This window comes from Monodelphis domestica, chromosome 1 (assembly GCF_027887165.1).
Source record: "Monodelphis domestica isolate mMonDom1 chromosome 1, mMonDom1.pri, whole genome shotgun sequence".
Taxonomy (NCBI): Eukaryota; Metazoa; Chordata; class Mammalia; order Didelphimorphia; family Didelphidae; genus Monodelphis; species Monodelphis domestica.
The window spans coordinates 1,385,876-1,404,263 of NC_077227.1; the positions used below are offsets into that span (position 1 = coordinate 1,385,876).

The window sequence follows — 18,388 nt, forward strand, 5'->3', positions numbered from 1 at the left end:
ACACTGCAGCCCTAATTCCCATGCCGTGGAAGGGGTCCTTGTCCTTCGTTCCTCGCCCTCCACCTCCCTTGATGCCCACAAGCCCTTGATTTCTCCTTCAACTGAAGGGGTGCCCCCAGCATGCTCCATTTTAGGGGAGCACCGTTTCCCCTATGAAATGGCGTTTGATAAACCTGAGGTTTACTTTTGTTTTCTAGAGAAAGTGTCTGTAAGCCAAGAGGAAGTTGCGAAAGAGACTTCTGAGGAACCCACAAAGCTGACCTTTGAGTCTCTAAACAATGTGAGGCAGCTGGATGTGCTGACCCAGGCCTACACGCTCCTGGCCATAATGTCAGGAACTGTGCCTTCTCAATATGAGAATTCCTTGATGGCCTACAGGTGCATCCTGCGCATTTGGGAGGTAAGAACCCCAGACTCCGTGGGGCAGCGGCTGCCTTTGGTGGGGGTTGCCATTGACATGAGAGTCGTGGTCTTCAGAGGAACGAGAGAGGCCCCAAGAAGCCCCGGGTGCGAGGGCTGGCCTGGAGAGCTCAGCTCCCGGGCCTCTCTTCCAAGAGCTCCCCAAGACCTCACCACGGACGGGTGAGCAGCGAGCTGGGCTTTAAGCCGCCCAGCGTTCCTCCAGGGGACACATTCACATCCTTTGCCCTGTTGGCATAACAGTGCTCGGCGACTCGGCTCCAATAAGCATAGCCATGAACTCATATCCGTGAAGATCTGTCCTTCGATAGGTGACTTGCTGTGAGTCAGTGGAAATAGGCATAGGTTTGGGGAGACGAGGGCAGATTCTCGTCCCAAACCGTGAAAAACGCCTCCGAGAATTCCAGAGTGGCAGAATGAACAGTTTCCTGACCAAGACAAGTTCAGAGGTTGGCAGAAAAGGTCTGCATCCTCCAGGTGGTGATGAGAACGCAGCCAAGGCCGTGTGTTAGGACAGCTACAGTGGCTGCACCAGCAGCTCTCCGAGCTCATAATCCACGGAGGAGGAGAGGGGACCTTTTTGCTGGCATTGGGTTCAGGACCCTGTTGCATCGCCCACATACAATTTCAGGGTACAATCAGAGGATCAGGAACCTAGTTCGTAGTTCCACATTAGAAAGGAGTGCTTGTTCTCATTCACGGGGAAATAAGGAACCTAGTCTTAATCCTAAGACAACAGAGATCACTAGCAATTTTGGCTGCAAAAAGAGTGGGGGACCTGGTCACAGTCCCAGGCCAGGAGGAGTGTGTGGGGGTTTCAGGGAAACAAAGTCCCTTTCTGGGTAAAGACCAAGAGAGCAGTGACCACACCTGTGCTTAGGAAAGACTACCCTGGAAGCACTGATAACCTAGAGATCCCTGAAGTGAACTGAAAAGAGTAGCACAAAACTCCCCAAAGCTTGGGGAAGTGCCCCCTTTACCCTGAGAGCAGAAGTCAACTTTAGCATAAAGTTAAAAGTCAAAAAACAGGCTACGGAAATGAGCAAATAACAACACATTTAACCTGATCATAAAAAATTAATATAGTGACTGAAAATATTAAGACACAAACTTCTGGGAAGATGATAAAGTCAAAAGAGCTACATGCAAAGCTTCAAATGAAAATGTGAGTTAGTTACAGACCCAAACAGAATTCCTGGAAGACCTCAAAAATGTTTTTTAAAAATCAAAATAAGAGAAGTAGAGGAAAAACTAGGGGTAAAAATGAAAGCAATGCAAGAAAATGATTTTTAAAAAGGGTAGAAAATACTGAAGAAAATAACACCTTAAAAAACAAAACTGAGTAATGGTAAAAGAAGTATAAAAAAGCTCGCTGAAGAAAACTTCTTAAAAACAATAGAATCAGACAAATGGAAGCTGATGACTCAAGGGGACATCAAGAAACAAGAGAACAAAATCCCCAAAATAGAATAAGATAGGATTAAATGTGAAGTAGCTCATTGTAAAAATAGATCACAGAGAAATAATTTAAGAACTAATGGACTGCCTGAAGGCCAGGCTAAAAATAAATAAGTAAATAAATAAATAGCCTAGACATCATATTTCAAGAAATTATCAACGAAAGCTGCCTGATATTCCAGAGTCAGCGGATAAAATAGAAATGGAAAGTATTCACTAATCCCCACCCAAAAGAGATCCCCAAATTAAAACTCCCAGGCATATTATAGCCAAATCCCAGAGCTCTCAGGTCAAGGAGTAAGTACTTCAAGCAGTCAGAAAGAAGAAATTCAAAAAAGAGAGGAATAGAAAAATATACTTTGAAATACAAGATTCTACAGAAGCATATAAAATTAAATATGAATGAAGAAAAATTCTAAGCAAATCATGAAATTTAACACATTTACATATCTATTTGGGAAGATCCTAACCCATAAGATCTTCATCATTATAATGGTAGAAGGAGGACAAGAAGAATGAGGTCCTGGGTGTGAGATGATTATTATGTGATGATTTTTTAAAATGAAACTAAGGGATGAGAAATAGAGATGCAGTGGGAGAAGGGAGAGAAAATGAGGAAAATTATCTCCCATAAAAGAAGCATGAAAGGAAGACTTTTTACCATGGAGGGGAAGTGATGGGCAGTACTTGAAACTTACTGTCATTGGAATTGGCTCAAAGGGGGAATAACACACACTCAGTTGAGTTTGAAAGTGGAAGGAGGAAGGGAAGGGGATATGAGAAGGGAATGGGGGTTGAAAGAAGGGAGAGCAGATTCATGGACGTAGTACTCAGAAGCAAAATGGACTTTTAAAGAGGGATGAGAGAGAATAAAACAACAGAACAGAAGAGAATGGAGGGAAATACATGGTAATCAGTAGAGTGAATGTGAATGGAATGAACTCATCTTTAAAACTGAAGCAGATAGCAGAATGGATTAAGAACAGAATCCAATAATATGTGGTTTACAAGTAACACACTTGAAACAAGGAAACACGAATGGAAAGCAGAGATAGCAATTATGATCTCCAACAAAGTAAAAGTAAAAGAGATAATCAGGGAAATAACATTTATTTAAAAGTTCCATAGACAAATCATATCAGTACTAAACATAGATGCACCAACTGGTATAGATTCTTCAAGGAAAATTTAATTGAGTAATAGGATGAAATAGACAATAAAATTAGAACAGTAGGGGAATTTCAACTTTCCTCTCTAAGAACTAGATAAATCCAACTAAAAAATAAGACAAAAGTTAAAGAGATGAATAGAATTTTAGAAAAGTTAGATGTGATACTTATGGAAAAATTTAATGGTAATAGAAAAGAATATACATTTTTCTCAGTTTTACATGGAAACTTCACAAGGATTGACCAGGTATTAAGGCATAAAAATCATGTCACAATTGGGGGCAGCTGGGTAGCTCAGTGGATTGAGAGCCAGGTCTAGAGATGGGAGTCCTAGGTTCAAATCTGGCCTCAGACACCTCCTAGCTGTGTGACTCTGGGCAAGTCACTTAACCCCCATGGCCTGGCCCTTACCACTCTTCTGCTTTGGATCCAATTTGGTTCTAAGGCAGAGGAAAGGGATTCAAGCAAACACCTCACAACCAAATGCAGAAATATTCAGTGTGTCTTTTTCAGATCATAATGCAAATAAAATTACATTCACTAAAGGGTCATGGAAATAGAGATGAAAATTAATTAGAAATTAAATATTAGAATAATATAGAATGAATGAGTCAAAGAATAAGTCATAGAAGCAATATTAATAATTTCATTAATGAGAAGAACAACAATGAGACAGCATGTCAAAATGGATGCAATTAAAGCAATACTTGGGGGAAAATTTGCATCCCTAAATGCTTACATCATTAAAGTAGAGAATGCAGGTCAATGAATTGGGTATGAAACATTTAAAAATATGTAAAGGACAAAATGAAAAGTCCTCAATCAAATGCTAAATTGGAAATCCTGAAAATCAAAAGCAAAATTTATAAAATCGGAAGTAAGAAAACCATTGAACTAATAAAATGAAAATCTGGTTTTATTTTAAAAACAAACAAATAAATAAGCCATTGGGTAATTGGATTTGAAAAGGAAAGAAGAAAACCAAAATGCCAGTAGAAGAACTGCCGAGGGTGATTCCTGCCCCGTGGTCTTAAAGGGAAGAGGTCGGAAAGTCTGGGAGCCATTAGCCCGTCTTCTTTTAGTCTGTTAACATCTCCCTCACACGGGAGAGCTTCCCCTTCCTCCTCTTCTTAGAATTCAGCTCCACTCATGTCACCTTCTACTCAGTACGCTCCAGGGCCTCCCACGACTGAAGACGATGTGCGTGACGCCGGGCACACATTAGTAGAGGTGAATTCCAAGAATCTGAGTCAGAAGTATCCTCAGGCCAGACTCTAAAGAATATCCCTGGAATGGATTCACTAATAAGCCATTGCCAGCCTTTTTCCTCCCAGAGAAGGAAGAATCAACACAGAGAGAATTCTCCAAAGGAGGAAGATTTTCCTCAGACCCAGCTTAATTTTGCCTCTAGGCAACTCTGCCTTTTGCTCTTCACTCTACTGTTGGGGGCCAAGGAAAGCCAGTCTACTCCCTCCTTAGAATACCTAGAGGCAGATACCGCATGCCCACATATTCTCCTCCCCAGCATCTTCATTCTTCTGCTCCAATACCTCCAATCCCTCATCTTTTGCCTCCTGCTGGCTTCCTCCAGACTGTCTTCACCTTAGCAGTACCTAAAGAGCCCCCAATACTCTCATTTTCAGGACGAAGATAGCCCTCCTTGGCAGAGAAAAGAAGCAGTGGTGGGCCTTGTGTCCACTCCAAGCTGGCCCTTGCTTTAGCCTCTTTTCTCCAACAGAACTGAAAGAAGCCCCCCCTTCTCTTTGCTGTCAGTTTTCCTTCCCAGCTTTTACAGAACGAAGCCATGTGCCTGTTTGTCCTACCTTTGTTTCCACCTCTTGTACATCTCTGCAGAATGTGCTTGGCAATCTGCATCTGTGGCATTTCCTGACTCCATTTCCCCATTCCCACTGACCCCCATGGAATGGCCTCCATCTACACCTTGGCCTCACAGAACCCTTCGCTTCCTTCCAAACTCAGCCTCCGTGTCAGCTCCCAGAAGGGTCCTGTCTAACCTCCCCATGCCCTGCCCTGAATTACCTGTAGATGCTGGGGGCACAACTGCTTCTATGTGTGTGTGCTGTTTCCAATCAAAGGAATAGAAGTGCTCTGAGGGCAAGGAAGGGCTTCTTTTTGTCATTGTATACCGGATGTGGTGTACTGGTGTCCATTCCAATTGGGTGGCAGGTGGGTTACAGCTAGGTTCAATGAGAGAGCCAGACCTAGAGACAGGAGGTACTGGGCTCAGATATGGCCCTGGACAAGTCATTTAACCCCCATTGCCTAGTCCTCACTACTATCTGCCTTAGAATCAATGGAAGGTAAGGATTTAAAATGAATTGAATTGGAAAAACAAAAACAAAAGAAGAAAGGAAGGAAAGAGTGGAGGAAGGAAAGAAGGAAAGAGAAGGAAGGAGAGAAGGAAGGAAAGAAGAAGGGAAGGAGGGAGGGATGAAGGAAGGAAGAAATGAAGGATGCAAAGAAGGAGGGAGGGAAGGAAGGAAGGAAAGAGGGAAGGAAGGAAGGAGGGAGGGAAGGAAGGAGAGGAGGGAGGGAAGGAAGGAGAGGAGGGAGGGAAGGAAGGAAAGAAGGGAGGAGGGAAGGAAGGAAAGAAGGGAGGAGGGAGGGAAGGAAGGAGGGAGGGAAGGAAGAAGGAGAGAGGGAAGGAAGGAGGCAAGGAGGGAAGGAAGGAAGGAGAGGAGGGAGGGAAGGAAGGAAAGAAGGAAGGGCAGAGGGAAGGATGCTGTTCTTTCCAATTTGATGGCCTTGAATACCATGAGTTTTTTTTCACCTGTAGTATATGAAATCCTGAGGTGAGGAAGTCTTAGTATTATTGATAATGAAAATAGATTACCTAATCAGAGTGGAAGAGGGGAGTCATCTTAATACCCATTTAATACCCATTTTCTCCTCACCCTTCCAAATACTTAAAATGGCTTAGCTTAGTTGGACTTGCCCCAAGCTTTTTGTGTATAGACCTGTCACTGATTGTGAGCTGGACCACTTTATCCTCTTGTACCATTCTACTGGGCCATTAGGTGGCACCATAGTGCACAGAGCATTGTGCCTCGAGTTCAGGAGACTTAACTTCCTAAGTTCAAATCTAGCTTTCGATACTTACTAGCTGTGTGACCTTGAGCATAGACAGTGAGTCTCCCACCAAATGCCACCCAGGTCATCTTCCGCACATTTGAGGTCTTCTTCTCCTCCAGCATGGATTCAGGAAATACCAGATGAGTCTTCTTAGTCACTGACCTTGGTAGTCAGTCTCCTTTGTTTTTCTTTAGCCATCATTCCTACTGTACTCCCTTGTCCTCACTTTGGCTTCTGGAATTTATACCTTTTACAACATCCAGGAATCTTGGAGTTGGAAGAGAATCAGTAGCAAGTCGAGCAAGAATTTCCCCAAGAAATTTCCTGCTTGCCTGCTTGTTAATCAAGTCATCATGGGAGAACTCTTAGGAACTTTTCCTGTTGTCCAGCCCAAAATAGCCATTGCAACTTCCTCTCATTGTTCTGAGTAATGCTCTTTGGGGCCAAACTGAAGAAAAGCTGGTCCCTCTCCCATCTGGGAATTTTTATTTATTTATTTTTTCCTTTTTTACTTAGAATATTTTTCTATGGTTCCATGATTTCATGATTCCCCGCCTTGCTCTTTCCTGCCCCCTCTGGAATCCAACAAGCAATTCCACTGGGTTATACATGTATTATTGTTCAGAGCCTATTTCCATGTTATTCATATCTGCTGTAGAGGGATCCTTTAACATCAAAGCTCTAATCATATCCATATCATACTTCTGCTCCCACAGTTCTTTCTCTGGATATGGATACATTCTTTCTCCTAAGTTCTTCTGAATTGTCCTGGGTCATTGCATTGCTGCTAGTAGCAGAGTCAGTTACATTCTATTGTGCTACAATGTATCCATCTCTGTGTACAATGTTCTCCTGGTTCTGCTCCTTTTGCTCTGTATCAATTCCTGGAGGCCATTCCAATTCACATGGAATCCCTCCAGTTCTTTATTCCTTCTAGAACAATAATATTCCATCACCATCAGATAACCACAATTTATTGAGCCATTCCCCAATCAATGAATATCCCTTCTTTTTTCCAATTGTTTGTCACCACAAAGAGTGAGGCTGTAAATATTTTTGTATAAGTCTTTTTCCCTATTATCTCTTTGTTTGAAGTATAATCCCAGAGGTGGTGTGGCTGGATCAAAGGGCAATCATTCTTTTAAAGCCCTTTGGGCATAATTCCAAATTGCCCTCCAGAATGATTGGATCAATTCACAATTCCAATAGCAGTGTATTAGTGTCCCAACTTTGGAAAGGGAATTTAAATTTTTTTTAATTTGAAAATTGTTATCTAATTAATTTAGAATATTTTTCCATGGTTACATGATTTATGTTCTTTCCCTCTTCCCCTCCCATCCCCCTCCTGTAGCCAATGAAAAATTCCACTGGGTTTTGCATGTGTCACTGATCAAGACCTATTTCCATATTATTAATATTTGCATTAGGATGATTGCTTAGAGTCTACATCCCCAATCATATCCTCATCAACCCATGTGATCAGTCATATGTTTCTCTTCTGCTTTTCTGCTCCCACAGTTCTTTCTCTGGATGTGGTTAGCATCTTTCTCATAAGGCCCTCAGGATTGTCCTGGGTCATTGCATTGCTGCTAGTAGCAGAGTCAGTTACATTCAATTGTGCTACAATGTATCAGTCTGGTATAATGTTCTCCTGGTTCTGCTCCTTTCACTCTGCATCAGTTCCTGGAGGTCGTTCCAGTTCACATGGAATCCCTCCAGTTCATCATTCCTTTGGGCACAATAGTATTCTATCACCAACAGATACCACAATTTGTTCAGCCATTCTCCAATGGAATGGCATCCAGAAGGGGAATTTTTTAACTGGATGTAAAACTTCGGATTATCCTCATGAAGTATCACTTACTAAGACTTAGGATTTACCCAAAGTCAATGGGATCTTTTGTGCTCTGACTGTGAGAAATAAAGAAATCGCTGGGCCTTTATTCAGAGCTAGAAAACTGACTTAATTTGTGGGCAAATAGAGCCAGTGATCCCATCCCACTCTTGTGTATGTTCACAGTTGTTCTTATAGGATTTTGACAGTTGATATAAATCATGGATGAACAAAAACCACATACTCCAAGTGTGTTAGCTAATAGTGGATCAATTCTAGTACAAGGTTGAAGCAATTTATTGACTTTATACCATACCCTCAAAGAATAACTCTTAAGAAGAGGCATAAAGGTAAACTGAGTTATAGAGTCTGAGGATTGTAAGGACCAGAATGTAAGGGATTAAAATTAAAGGGTTGGACTAAATTATTTAAGAGTGTGGCTGTCGGGAATTAATTATTCAATTCCAAATTATTTTTATGGTAATTTATTTACAAAAGGAGAAAGAGTGAAAGTAAGAAAATCAGAGGATATGGTAAGATATCTAACCTAACACACTAAGTATTTTGTTCTGGCCCCTGGCTCAACCCAGGCAGAGCTAATTAATCCTCAGCAGAGGGGGTCTCAACCTTGAGCCAAGGGCTGGGGGATGAATAAAGCAGGGACTTCAGCCATGCAGCCTCCCTCGAGAGGGGAGGCCTCCCCTTAGTCTGGTCCCTCCAGAAAATCCTCCAGAAAGGAGTTGGCCTTTCATTCACCCATGTGGTAGTTCAAAGGGAGAGATTTAAGAACAATTACACCAAGTCCAGGGTTTCAAGTCCATGAAGCAGATTACTTGCCAGCCTTAAACTCGAACTTGGAACTCCGAAGAATGAAGATATCACCCACAGGAAGTTGTAACTCCTTTTAAAGACACTTCTTTACATCACTTTCTGTGCCTTCCTCTACTTTTACATGGACCAATTATAGTCTGTAAATTTTCTTAGGACTGCTCAGGGGGCAGTCAATTGCTTCTAATTTGTCACCCACTTTCAGCACACATGGACTATAGACCTCTCCCACTCAAGTCTAAGTGGGGGTGTATATGTTTCTGGTGATTAAATCTAAAAATGGGCAGAGGAGAGTGAATCCCATCTTCACAATTCCTCCTGTGATCATTTGGGAGACTAGTCTCCCCAAATGATAATTTGATATAATCATCTTGTACCCCTAAAAATCTTCTAACTACAGGTATATAAAATATTGCACCTTCTAAAAGGAAACTACAATAATTAGAGATAAGAGGAAAATACAAGAGAGAGAAAGCAAAAACAAAACCTCCCATCTCTAGGCCTGGCTCTCAATCCACTTAGCCACTCAGCTGCCAGGGCTACACTTTGGCATAAGAGTGGACATTCTAAATAAAGGGTTCAACCCCCTTTAGTTCAATCAATTGCACCCCAAAGTTCATTCTGGATCTTCTTGATGCAGTGATTGTTTCTGCAGGCATCTTTCTCCAAACAGTTCGTTTTCTGGATTCAAAGGGTTTGCAAATTTCTTTCCTGAAAATTTTCTCAAATAAAATTTTAAATCGTGAGTTTTATGAAAATATATATAATCTTCCCTGAGGAGGGTATTGACCAACACCCAGATCAGCTCAGGCTACATAGCTGAGTTATGGGGTATATGAGCCAATTATCAAAAGAAAAACCAAAAACATAAAAAGAAAAATTAAACTTTGGAAGAAAGAAAAATTTAAAATCAGAATAAAAAAATAAAAATTCTATGTATATGAAAATTTCTGAGTAAACAAGAATAAATTCATAACTGGCCCTTATATTAGGGTACAATTGAATAAATTCATAACAGGCTCTTGTATTAGGGTTCAATTAAAGTAATTTCTGTCCCACAAGTCTGTAGGACAAAATGCAGTAATATTGCACTTACCCATTGGCAACCAGGACTACAAGAAATTGTCATACTATAAGAGAGAAAAAAGAAGTAGACTTTTGTGTAAAAGGGAAGTGTCAGTCCCTGGTCTGATTTTACCTTCACACTCAGGGATAGCGGGAACCAGGATAATAGCCAAACTGCAGTACTTGTTTGAATGTGGGCCAGGGAAGGCCTGTGTCTGATGTATGTCAAACAACCGCAACATTGAACTTGAAGTCCTCTGTCTTGACACAGATTCTCATACCAAAACCCTTGGTTCTATATTTTGTAGCCATCCTTGTTAAGGTGGTCTTGCAGCTGTGGCCAGAGGCTTCTTCTGTGTGGTGCAGCGTCTTCCCAGAGGCTGGTCCTCCATAGCCTAGTAGGGGATGGGATGGATGGGATGGGGTGGGGCGAGAAGGATGGAGAGGCAAGCACGTCTAAATTGAAAGGGGTGGAATTTCTTCCTATCTAATATCCCTTTGACAGGAAAATGAACTTCAGGAAGACCCCTGTCCTTTGTTCAGGAAAGGCCTGTCTGCCTCTGGATGAAGAGGAGGCATCAACAGGCATCCCCCTGGAAGCTTCAGAGCTCCTATTTCCAGCCCTTTCTGAACCCTAGGGGGAGGGGGAGGCTGTGGACAGTCATTACTAATAGATTGGGATTTCCATTTCCATTTCCTTTCTCTTGTCCAGACCTCCATGGCAACAGTAGGGAATATACTGAGAACCTTAGATGCCAGCCCAGAGGATCCAAGCCTACAATCCACAGCCACTAAAAAGGAAAGAGAGAAGAATAAGGAGAAAGCCAAGGAGGAAGAGAAGGAGAAAGGCAAAGAGGAGGAGAAGGAGAAAGGCAAAGAGGAGGAGAAGGAGAAAGGCAAGGAGGAGAAGGAGAAAGGCAAGGAGAAGGAGAAAGGCAAGGAGAAGAAGGAGAAAGGCAAGGAGGAGAAGGAGAAAGGCAAGGAGGCAAAAAAGGAGAAAGGCAAGGAGGCAAAAAAGGAGAAAGGCAAGGAGGCAAAAAAGGAGAAAGGCAAGGAGGAGAAGGAGAAAGGCAAGGACAAGGATAAAGATAAAGACAAGCTCAAGGACAAAGGGCCTGTCAAAGAGGTGATAACGGTGAGGCAACGGATATTCTCTTGGAGTGGAGGCATCTGTGTCCACAATATTGTCTGGCTACCTAGGAGGGGGTCCTCTTCTAATCCCATCACCCTGCAATCACATTGGGGGTCTGGGGGAGGCAGGAGTCATTGAATTCTCTGGATAAGCCCCCCAGTGCTCACAGCACTGCTTTCTCTGATAAGTGGTGTCCATTTTAGAACTCACTTTGGGAAACCTCCAGTTGGGCTTTAGCCCACTGTAAGAGTTACTGCTGCCCAAAGAAACCTTGCACGTGTCTATGCGGCATCAGTCCATGACCGAGTTAGCGCGGCACTCTCCCCTTGACAGATGCAGTCAGTAATGGCCAGTAAGCCATTGGATGCTTTGCCATCCAGCGTGGAGGAATGGGCATTCTTCCAGTGCTCCAAAGACTTGACCTTACTCTTCACCCAAGATGCCAGTAACTCTACCATCAATATCAACACCATTCTGAAACCTGTAAGTGGCCCCCGTGTCAATCTCTCTGCCTATGCCCCGGCCCACCAATCAGCTGCCTTCTCCACGCCGCTGCCCACCCCCCTCCCATGCCTTAAGACATGGATGTGGTGCCATAATAAGAAGACAGAGTAGCAGGAGGCTCCTTCTGGGCCCTGGTTTCTGTCTGCTGGTTGAGAGGGGGAAAGCCCACTTTTCCTCCTTCCTTCTTTCATTTCTTTCCTTACTCCCTTCTTCACTTCCATCCTTTCCTCCCTTTCTTCCCCCTTCCCTTCTTTCTTTCCCTCTTAAATTATGAAACAGTGCCCTCCCCCATCCCTGGTCTTCCTTAGCTGTCCTCTGATCGCTGGTCTTGTGCTTTGTGTCTACCCAGAATTTCAGCCTGTACTACCTGGACCAGTTGGTGAAGACATTGAACTCACTTCACCTCATCCACCTCACACTTCCCGTCCTCCAGTTTGCTGTGCTGATTTGTGATCTAATTTTAGAAAGTAAAACTGTCTCTGACCTCTACCATCTCAGGTCTGTACAGCCTATCTCCCTTTTCATTGTTATTCTTGTTTAGTTGCTTTCAGTCTTGTCTGACTCTTTGTGACCCCATTTGGGGTGTTCTTGGCAAAGATCCTGGAGAAGCTTGCCATTTTGTGCTCATTTTACAGATAAGGAAACTGAGGCAATTGGGTTTAAATGACTTGCCCAGGGTCACACAGCTAGTGAGGATCTGGAGTTAGATTTGAACTTTGGAAGATGTCTTCCTGAAGTCATCTGGCTCTCTATCCACTCTGCCACCTAGCTGCCTTTGTCTCCTTTTCCCAAGGGGAAAATTCAGAGTGGTATGGGGCATCACAGGGCAGATTTGCTCAATTGCCAAGGTTCCTCCATTCCAAATGCTGGGCTTTCTAGAAGAGTCAGACAGATCAAGCAAGGTTACTAGTGGTAATCTGCAGAGGTTCTTGATGTAAGGAGGGCTACATCAAGGAGCTGTAAGCAGATTTACCGTAGTAAGCAGAGTTATGGTGGACAATGCCTGGACTGCCCATTGCTGTGCCAGGCCTGAGTGGGCATTGCTGGGGCTAGGGGCACCATGGTGGGCAATGCCACAACGAGGCTGCAGGGGTGATCTCTGCTGTTGAGATCTGGATCTCATCTCAGAAGCTGCCATGAGCTGGGTCCAGCCCCACTCATGGCTCCAGGGGTTCTTGCCAGGTGAATGAATGGTTAGGATAAAAAATAAAAAATGGAAGACAGCTGTGCATATAAATCAGCCAGGGGCAAGCTTTGCATCTGGTGGCTGTTCCACCATGCCCAGGTCTGGTCTTTATTTTTATACCCATTTTCTTGGCACACAGATACATCTTTCAATACACATATTCAAACAAAGATAATTGGAAAAGTGATATATTAACTTTTAACAAATCACTTGACTAACATTCAGAAATCATTCTTTATTCTTGTATTGTGATTACAGATTCTGACAGGATGAATAAAGGTTCTACTTAAGACAAATGATTTTGTCACAGGTGGCTTGACTTTCTCACTATAACCCATGAGGAGTCTAAGCTTACAGACAATCAAGGAAAATCACTTATTATCTTTAATAAAAATAGATAATCAATCATGTTCTAAAAACAATTCAACAATCATAGCAGTGAGGTTGAGAGATCAGCGAGGTACTGAGAACACAATTCAGATTTAATATTAGACTGATCATTTTTCAGGGTTTGCAGGGAGTTTCTACCAAGGGGATTTTCTGCTTAGTGAAATCAAGTCACTGGGGCACGGTGAAGCGTGGTGTACTTGTACACTTTGTATGGACCTTTATGGTTGATTTATAGGTTGGCTTTTAGGAGAATAAGTTTCTATGCAGGGGTGTAGGGACGTTCTGGGCTTGCTGGGAATTATGTACCTAAGTAAAAGTTAACCCATGATGATCTTTTTGGGTTTGGATGTTGGAGTTTGATCTTTTGGTGATATTTTGGAGAAATAGAGTGCAAGTATTGTGCTCTTATATTATATTATGTCAATTGCATTATTAAGGGGTGTTAATGATGCTAAGTCATGCAGAGGGGGCTGAGTGGGCAAATCCATCCTGCCAAAGAGCCACTTTGTGACCTCTTGGTTACCACGAGTGACTTTGTCATGACATAAATTCATGGCCTGATGGCTCTCAGCAAGAAGCTAATGCCTTCTTGGCCTGCTCCCTAGGCAGCAAAAAATGGGGATGCCAGCGCATACTGGGAGGCTGGGTTCCAGGTAAGAGCTTCCCTAGACATGTGCCCAACTAGGTTCCTTTAGAAGATAACAGTGATTCTAGTGAGTGTGAGTTTGTCATTGAAACACATTCAAGTTGACTTTTCCCTGGCAATGGCTTTTCCTCCCTTCCTCGTTTCCTTCCCTCCTTCCTTTTCTCTTTATTAATTTATTTGTTTGTTGGTTGCCTTAAAATTCCCAGGTATCTCTCTCCCTCTCCTCCCTGACCCAGAAAAGACCTCGTTTGACTCGTGTGTGTGTGTGTGTGTGTGTGTGTGTGTGTGTGTGTGTGTCCTTTGTCTCTCATGTTCCTATTTATCACTTCTTTCTCTGGAGGTGGACATTCACAACTTATTCAAACATCAGTTCTGTAGCTGTGTACGGCATTCTCTTGGTTCACTTTTCATAATTTCATTTGTTAAAAAAGTAGCCAGCTCACCATTTCTTACAGCACAACTTGTTCAGCCATTCCCACTTAATGGAGGTCCCCTCAGTTTCCAGTTCTTTGCCGCCACAAGGAGAGCTGCTAGAAATCTTTTAGAGCGTACATTTCCCTCGATCACCTTGGGAAGCCCCCCTAATGGTTGTACCGCTGGGTCAAAGCATATGCTCAGTTTTCTGACTTTTAAGGTGAGATTCCAGATTTTTCTCTAAAATGGTTGGATCAGTTCACAATTCTACAGCAATGTATGTGCGCCTGTTTTTCCACATCCTCTCCAACATTTGTCATTTCATCCTTTAATCGTTTTAGCCAATCTGATGGGCGTGAGACAATATCTCAGAGTTGTCTTGATTTGCGTTTCTCTAGTCAGTAATGCTTCAGAGCAGTCTTTCTTAAGACCATGTACGGCTTTGATTTCTTCACCCCAAAACTGGCTGCTCAGATCTTTTGACCATTTATCGGCGTCTCGTGTTCCTATAAAACTGACAAAGTTCTCTATGTATTTGAGATCTGAAACCTCTATCCCAGAAACCATCCATTTTTTCATCAGTTTTCTTTTTAACTTTCTCTCTAATCTTGGCTACATTTGTTTGATTCTGACGAAAATCTGTTTTGGCTTAACGTAATCAAAACTATCCATTTTACATCTCACAGTTCTCGGACTCTTCCTGCCTCATACATTTCTCTCCAATCTATTCATCTATTAGGTAAATTGTTTCCTGTCCGTCCAGGTTATGTCTCATCATGTATCTCTTTTGATCCTAACTTGGTAAATGGTGTAGGATACTGGTCTATACTTAATTTCTACTAATCCGTTTTCCCAATAATTTGGACCAAATAGTGAATTCTTAGCCCAACCTTGGATCTTTACTTTTGTCAAATACTATTTGTTGTGTGTGTGTGTTCTGGTCTGCTGCTCTGCCTTTCTGTTTCTTAGCCACTACCATTTAGGTGGATAATTACTGCTTTATAATACGGTTTAAAATCTGGTGCTGCTGGACCTTCCTTCCTTTGAACTTTTTTCATGAATTCCTTTGATATTCTTGATATTTTGTTTTTCTGAATGCATTTTGCTATTTTTTTTCTAGCTCAATAGAGTCATTTTTGGCAATACAATTGGGAAGTTATTGACTAAATAGATTCATTTAGGTAGGATTGTCATTTTAACTCTGTTGGCTCTGCCCAGCCATGAACAATGGGTACTTCTCCAGTTATTTCAATCTGATTTGGTGTGAAAAGTGTTGTATGATTACATTCACGTGGTTCCAGGTGTTGCGTTTCAGTCTGGGCTCATTTTAACTGGCGTATCTCTTCCTGTCTCTTCTTGCAAGGCTTTGTCAATGCTACGTTGCTACGGTGATGATTATTGATGAGCATTATCATGACTGATGTCATAGTGATCCCTCCCATTATTGATAGTACTAACTTTTTAGCAGAATCGCTAAGATTTCTACGTAGGGCATCACGTCGTCTGCCAAAAGAGACCGTCTGGTTACTGCTTTGCCCATTGGGAGGCCTTCGACTTCTCCTTCTTCTCTTATTACCGTTGCAAGCCTTTGTCACGCAGCCGGAAACAACGCTGGTGGTACAAACGGCGTCGCTGCTGTACGCCCGATCTCCCCGGGAAGGCTTGCAGCCTCTCCCCGTCACAAACGCTCCGTGCCGCCGATGGTTGTAGGCAGCTGCTTCTTGCCACTCGAAGAGCTCCATTCGCGGCTCGGCTTCCCAGGGGTTCCCACAGGGACTCTGCACCTCTTGAGATGACCCGCGGTTGATTTAATCGCTGTCAGCCCGCTGCGTGCTGGGTCGCTGCGGCTCCCTGACTCCGTGCCGGGAAGGACGTCGGCCCTCGCTTTCTCTCTTGTTCTTCCTGGCTTCGGGTCTGTCTCCTAGAAGGAGTCCTCGATCTGTTATTTCGGTTTTCGCTTATGTGTTGTTGGAATTCGCCGTGTCGCTCTCTGGCTTGAAAGGGTTCATCCAGAAGCCCAGGCTTGGCTTTAGAGGCCTTAGAGCCCAGCTCGCTCCCTTTACAGACGGAGACCCTGGAGGGACTTGCCCAGTCACCCAGCTCGGCATGGAGGCCCCCCAGCGTTCTAACCCCTGCTCCGCACTGCCTCATTCATCCTCGTCAGGACCCCCCTAGCTGGGCTCCTCGGCCCCCCGAGCCCCTAGAAGGGTTCCTTCCCCTGCTGGGCGGAGGCAGGGCTCCGTCCCATGGGGCTGGCCCTCCGCCTGTCCTCCGGCCAGAGCTGGCACTGTGCCAAGCATCGCCCCTTTTGCCCACAGGCTGGCTGAGGTCTGCACGGAGCTGCGATTGTGCGAAGCAGCAGCCTTCCATGAAGCCTTTGTGGGCGGGATCTACATCAATGAGCTGGAGCAAGCCAGGTAAGGAGCCAACGTGGGAGGAGGCCCGCCGCGCAGCCCCTCCGTCTGGCCAGCCCATAGCCCTGACTGCACTTGGCTGTTACCGCTGGCACAAGACGTTACTTTGTAACCCTTCTGTATCCCTGGAGTCCTCCCACTGTGGAGAATGGAAGCTCCCAAGGGCCCCACAGGGTTTAGGGGGGCTCCCCAGCAGGGGCCTAATGGATGTCCATGAATTGGCTGGAAATGAACAAGGCTTAGCCTTGCTTCCTGTGTCTGCAGAGGCAGAAGGAGGAAGTGAGGGGATTTGTGCTTGTTCACGCTTGTCCCACTCCTCTGGAGCTTCCCTAGGATCCCCCCCCCCCCACACACACACACATACCTGGCCTCCACCTTCGAGGAAAGTTCTCTTTGTGGCTCCAGGGATGCCCATCAGCTGGGGAATGTCTAGAGCCAGGATGGCGACCCTATGGCACGTGTGCCAAAGGGGGCATTCAGAGCCCTCTCTGTGGACACCTGCACCATGGGCCTCACTCCAGCACGGTTCACTAGAGTTCGTTACTAAAAAGCCAGTGGGGCTGGGCTCCTCCCCTCCCCCTCTTCACTGGCGCCTGAGGACATTACTTACTTGGCCCACCCCTCTGCCCAGCAGCCCAATGGGAGAGCTTCCTCCCTCCCCTGTCTGAAAGGCCTGAGAGTTTCCGTTTGGGCACTCCATTTCTGAAAGGTTCACCATCCCTGGTCCAGAGTAATGAGGGCCTGAGAAGGTTATCCCACAGGGAGCTGCCCTGGATTCGAGGCAGAGAGGAAGCAGATGCAATGGGAGCGGCCTGCCTTGGGGCCAGGCTGGCTCAGATCCAGTGGACTCCCCAGTCCCTCGGGGTCAGAGGTGCCCTCTCCCCCCAAACCCTCATCCCCAGCCAAGACCCAGCCCCTCCCGAAATGGGCCTCCTCACCTCCCCGGACTTCCCAGGGCTCTGCTCCCCAGTCAGCTCCATGTGGCCCCTTACTCGTGCGTGCTTGGCTGCATGGAGGAGTGGACAGAGTCCAAAGTCCTGGCTCATCCAGCAGGGTTGTGACTTTCCCGCTCAGAGCCCAGAGACCCGCCAGAGGGGAGACCCCGCGCTGAGGAGGAAGGAGGAGGCGGCCATGATGGCATGATGAAGAGGGAGGGCTCTCGGGCGGGGGGAAGCCGTCTTGAGGAGGCCCAGAGGCTGTGCGCCCTCCCAGGCCCGTAACAGGCAGCCCCAGGTCACGGGTTCGGGGTCCTGGGGCACAAGATGCCCAGTGGGCCCCGTGGGCCATGCCGGTGGGGCTGTGAGCAGAGAGAGCAGCGGCCATGCGGCGGGAGCAGAGCCGCTGGGCCAGAGGGAAGCCCATAGCCGAATAAGCAGGGCGGGCGTCCCGGAGCCGCAGGCAGGAACGGGCCGGTGCCAGGCTTGAAGTCACTGGGCATTCCGAGAGCGCAGCTGCAGGACCCCCCCCCCCCGAGGCGCAGAGCCGGCCGGAGCAACGCCCGCCCCAAAGGAGCTCTGATGGGGCCGTGGCCGGAGGACAAGCCCGGCTCGACGGCTCCACGTGCTCAAGAAGAAATGGGGAACGGCCCGAGTGGAGGACGGAGCGGACAAGAGGCCCAGCCCACCCACGCCCTGAAGGGGGCAGAGAAGCCAAGAGGGGCCCAAGGAGGCCACCGAGCGTCAGTGACACCAGGGGGGAGGGGGAAGGCCGGAAGGAACCACAGTGGAGCCCAGGCGGCTTTCGGAAGAAGAGGAGTGTGAGAGGCCACCCAGCGGTCGAGGAAGAGCCAGAGGAAGGCAGAGTGCAGGGAGGAGCCACCGCAAGAGCCTCCAACT

The 18,388-nt window shown here is 45.5% G+C and overlaps 1 protein-coding gene across 1 annotated transcript in view; it reads left to right on the plus strand.

Annotated features, from left to right (window-relative positions):
* Positions 1–18,388, plus strand: part of CFAP46 (cilia and flagella associated protein 46) — a 148,665-nt gene that overhangs the window by 70,101 nt on the left and 60,176 nt on the right. The window contains exons 24-28 of the mRNA XM_056794816.1: positions 198–400; positions 10,580–11,002; positions 11,333–11,482; positions 11,853–12,001; positions 16,458–16,556. Coding sequence (XP_056650794.1) covers positions 198–400; positions 10,580–11,002; positions 11,333–11,482; positions 11,853–12,001; positions 16,458–16,556 — 1,024 coding nt within the window. The remainder of the gene's footprint in view (positions 1–197; positions 401–10,579; positions 11,003–11,332; positions 11,483–11,852; positions 12,002–16,457; positions 16,557–18,388) is intronic.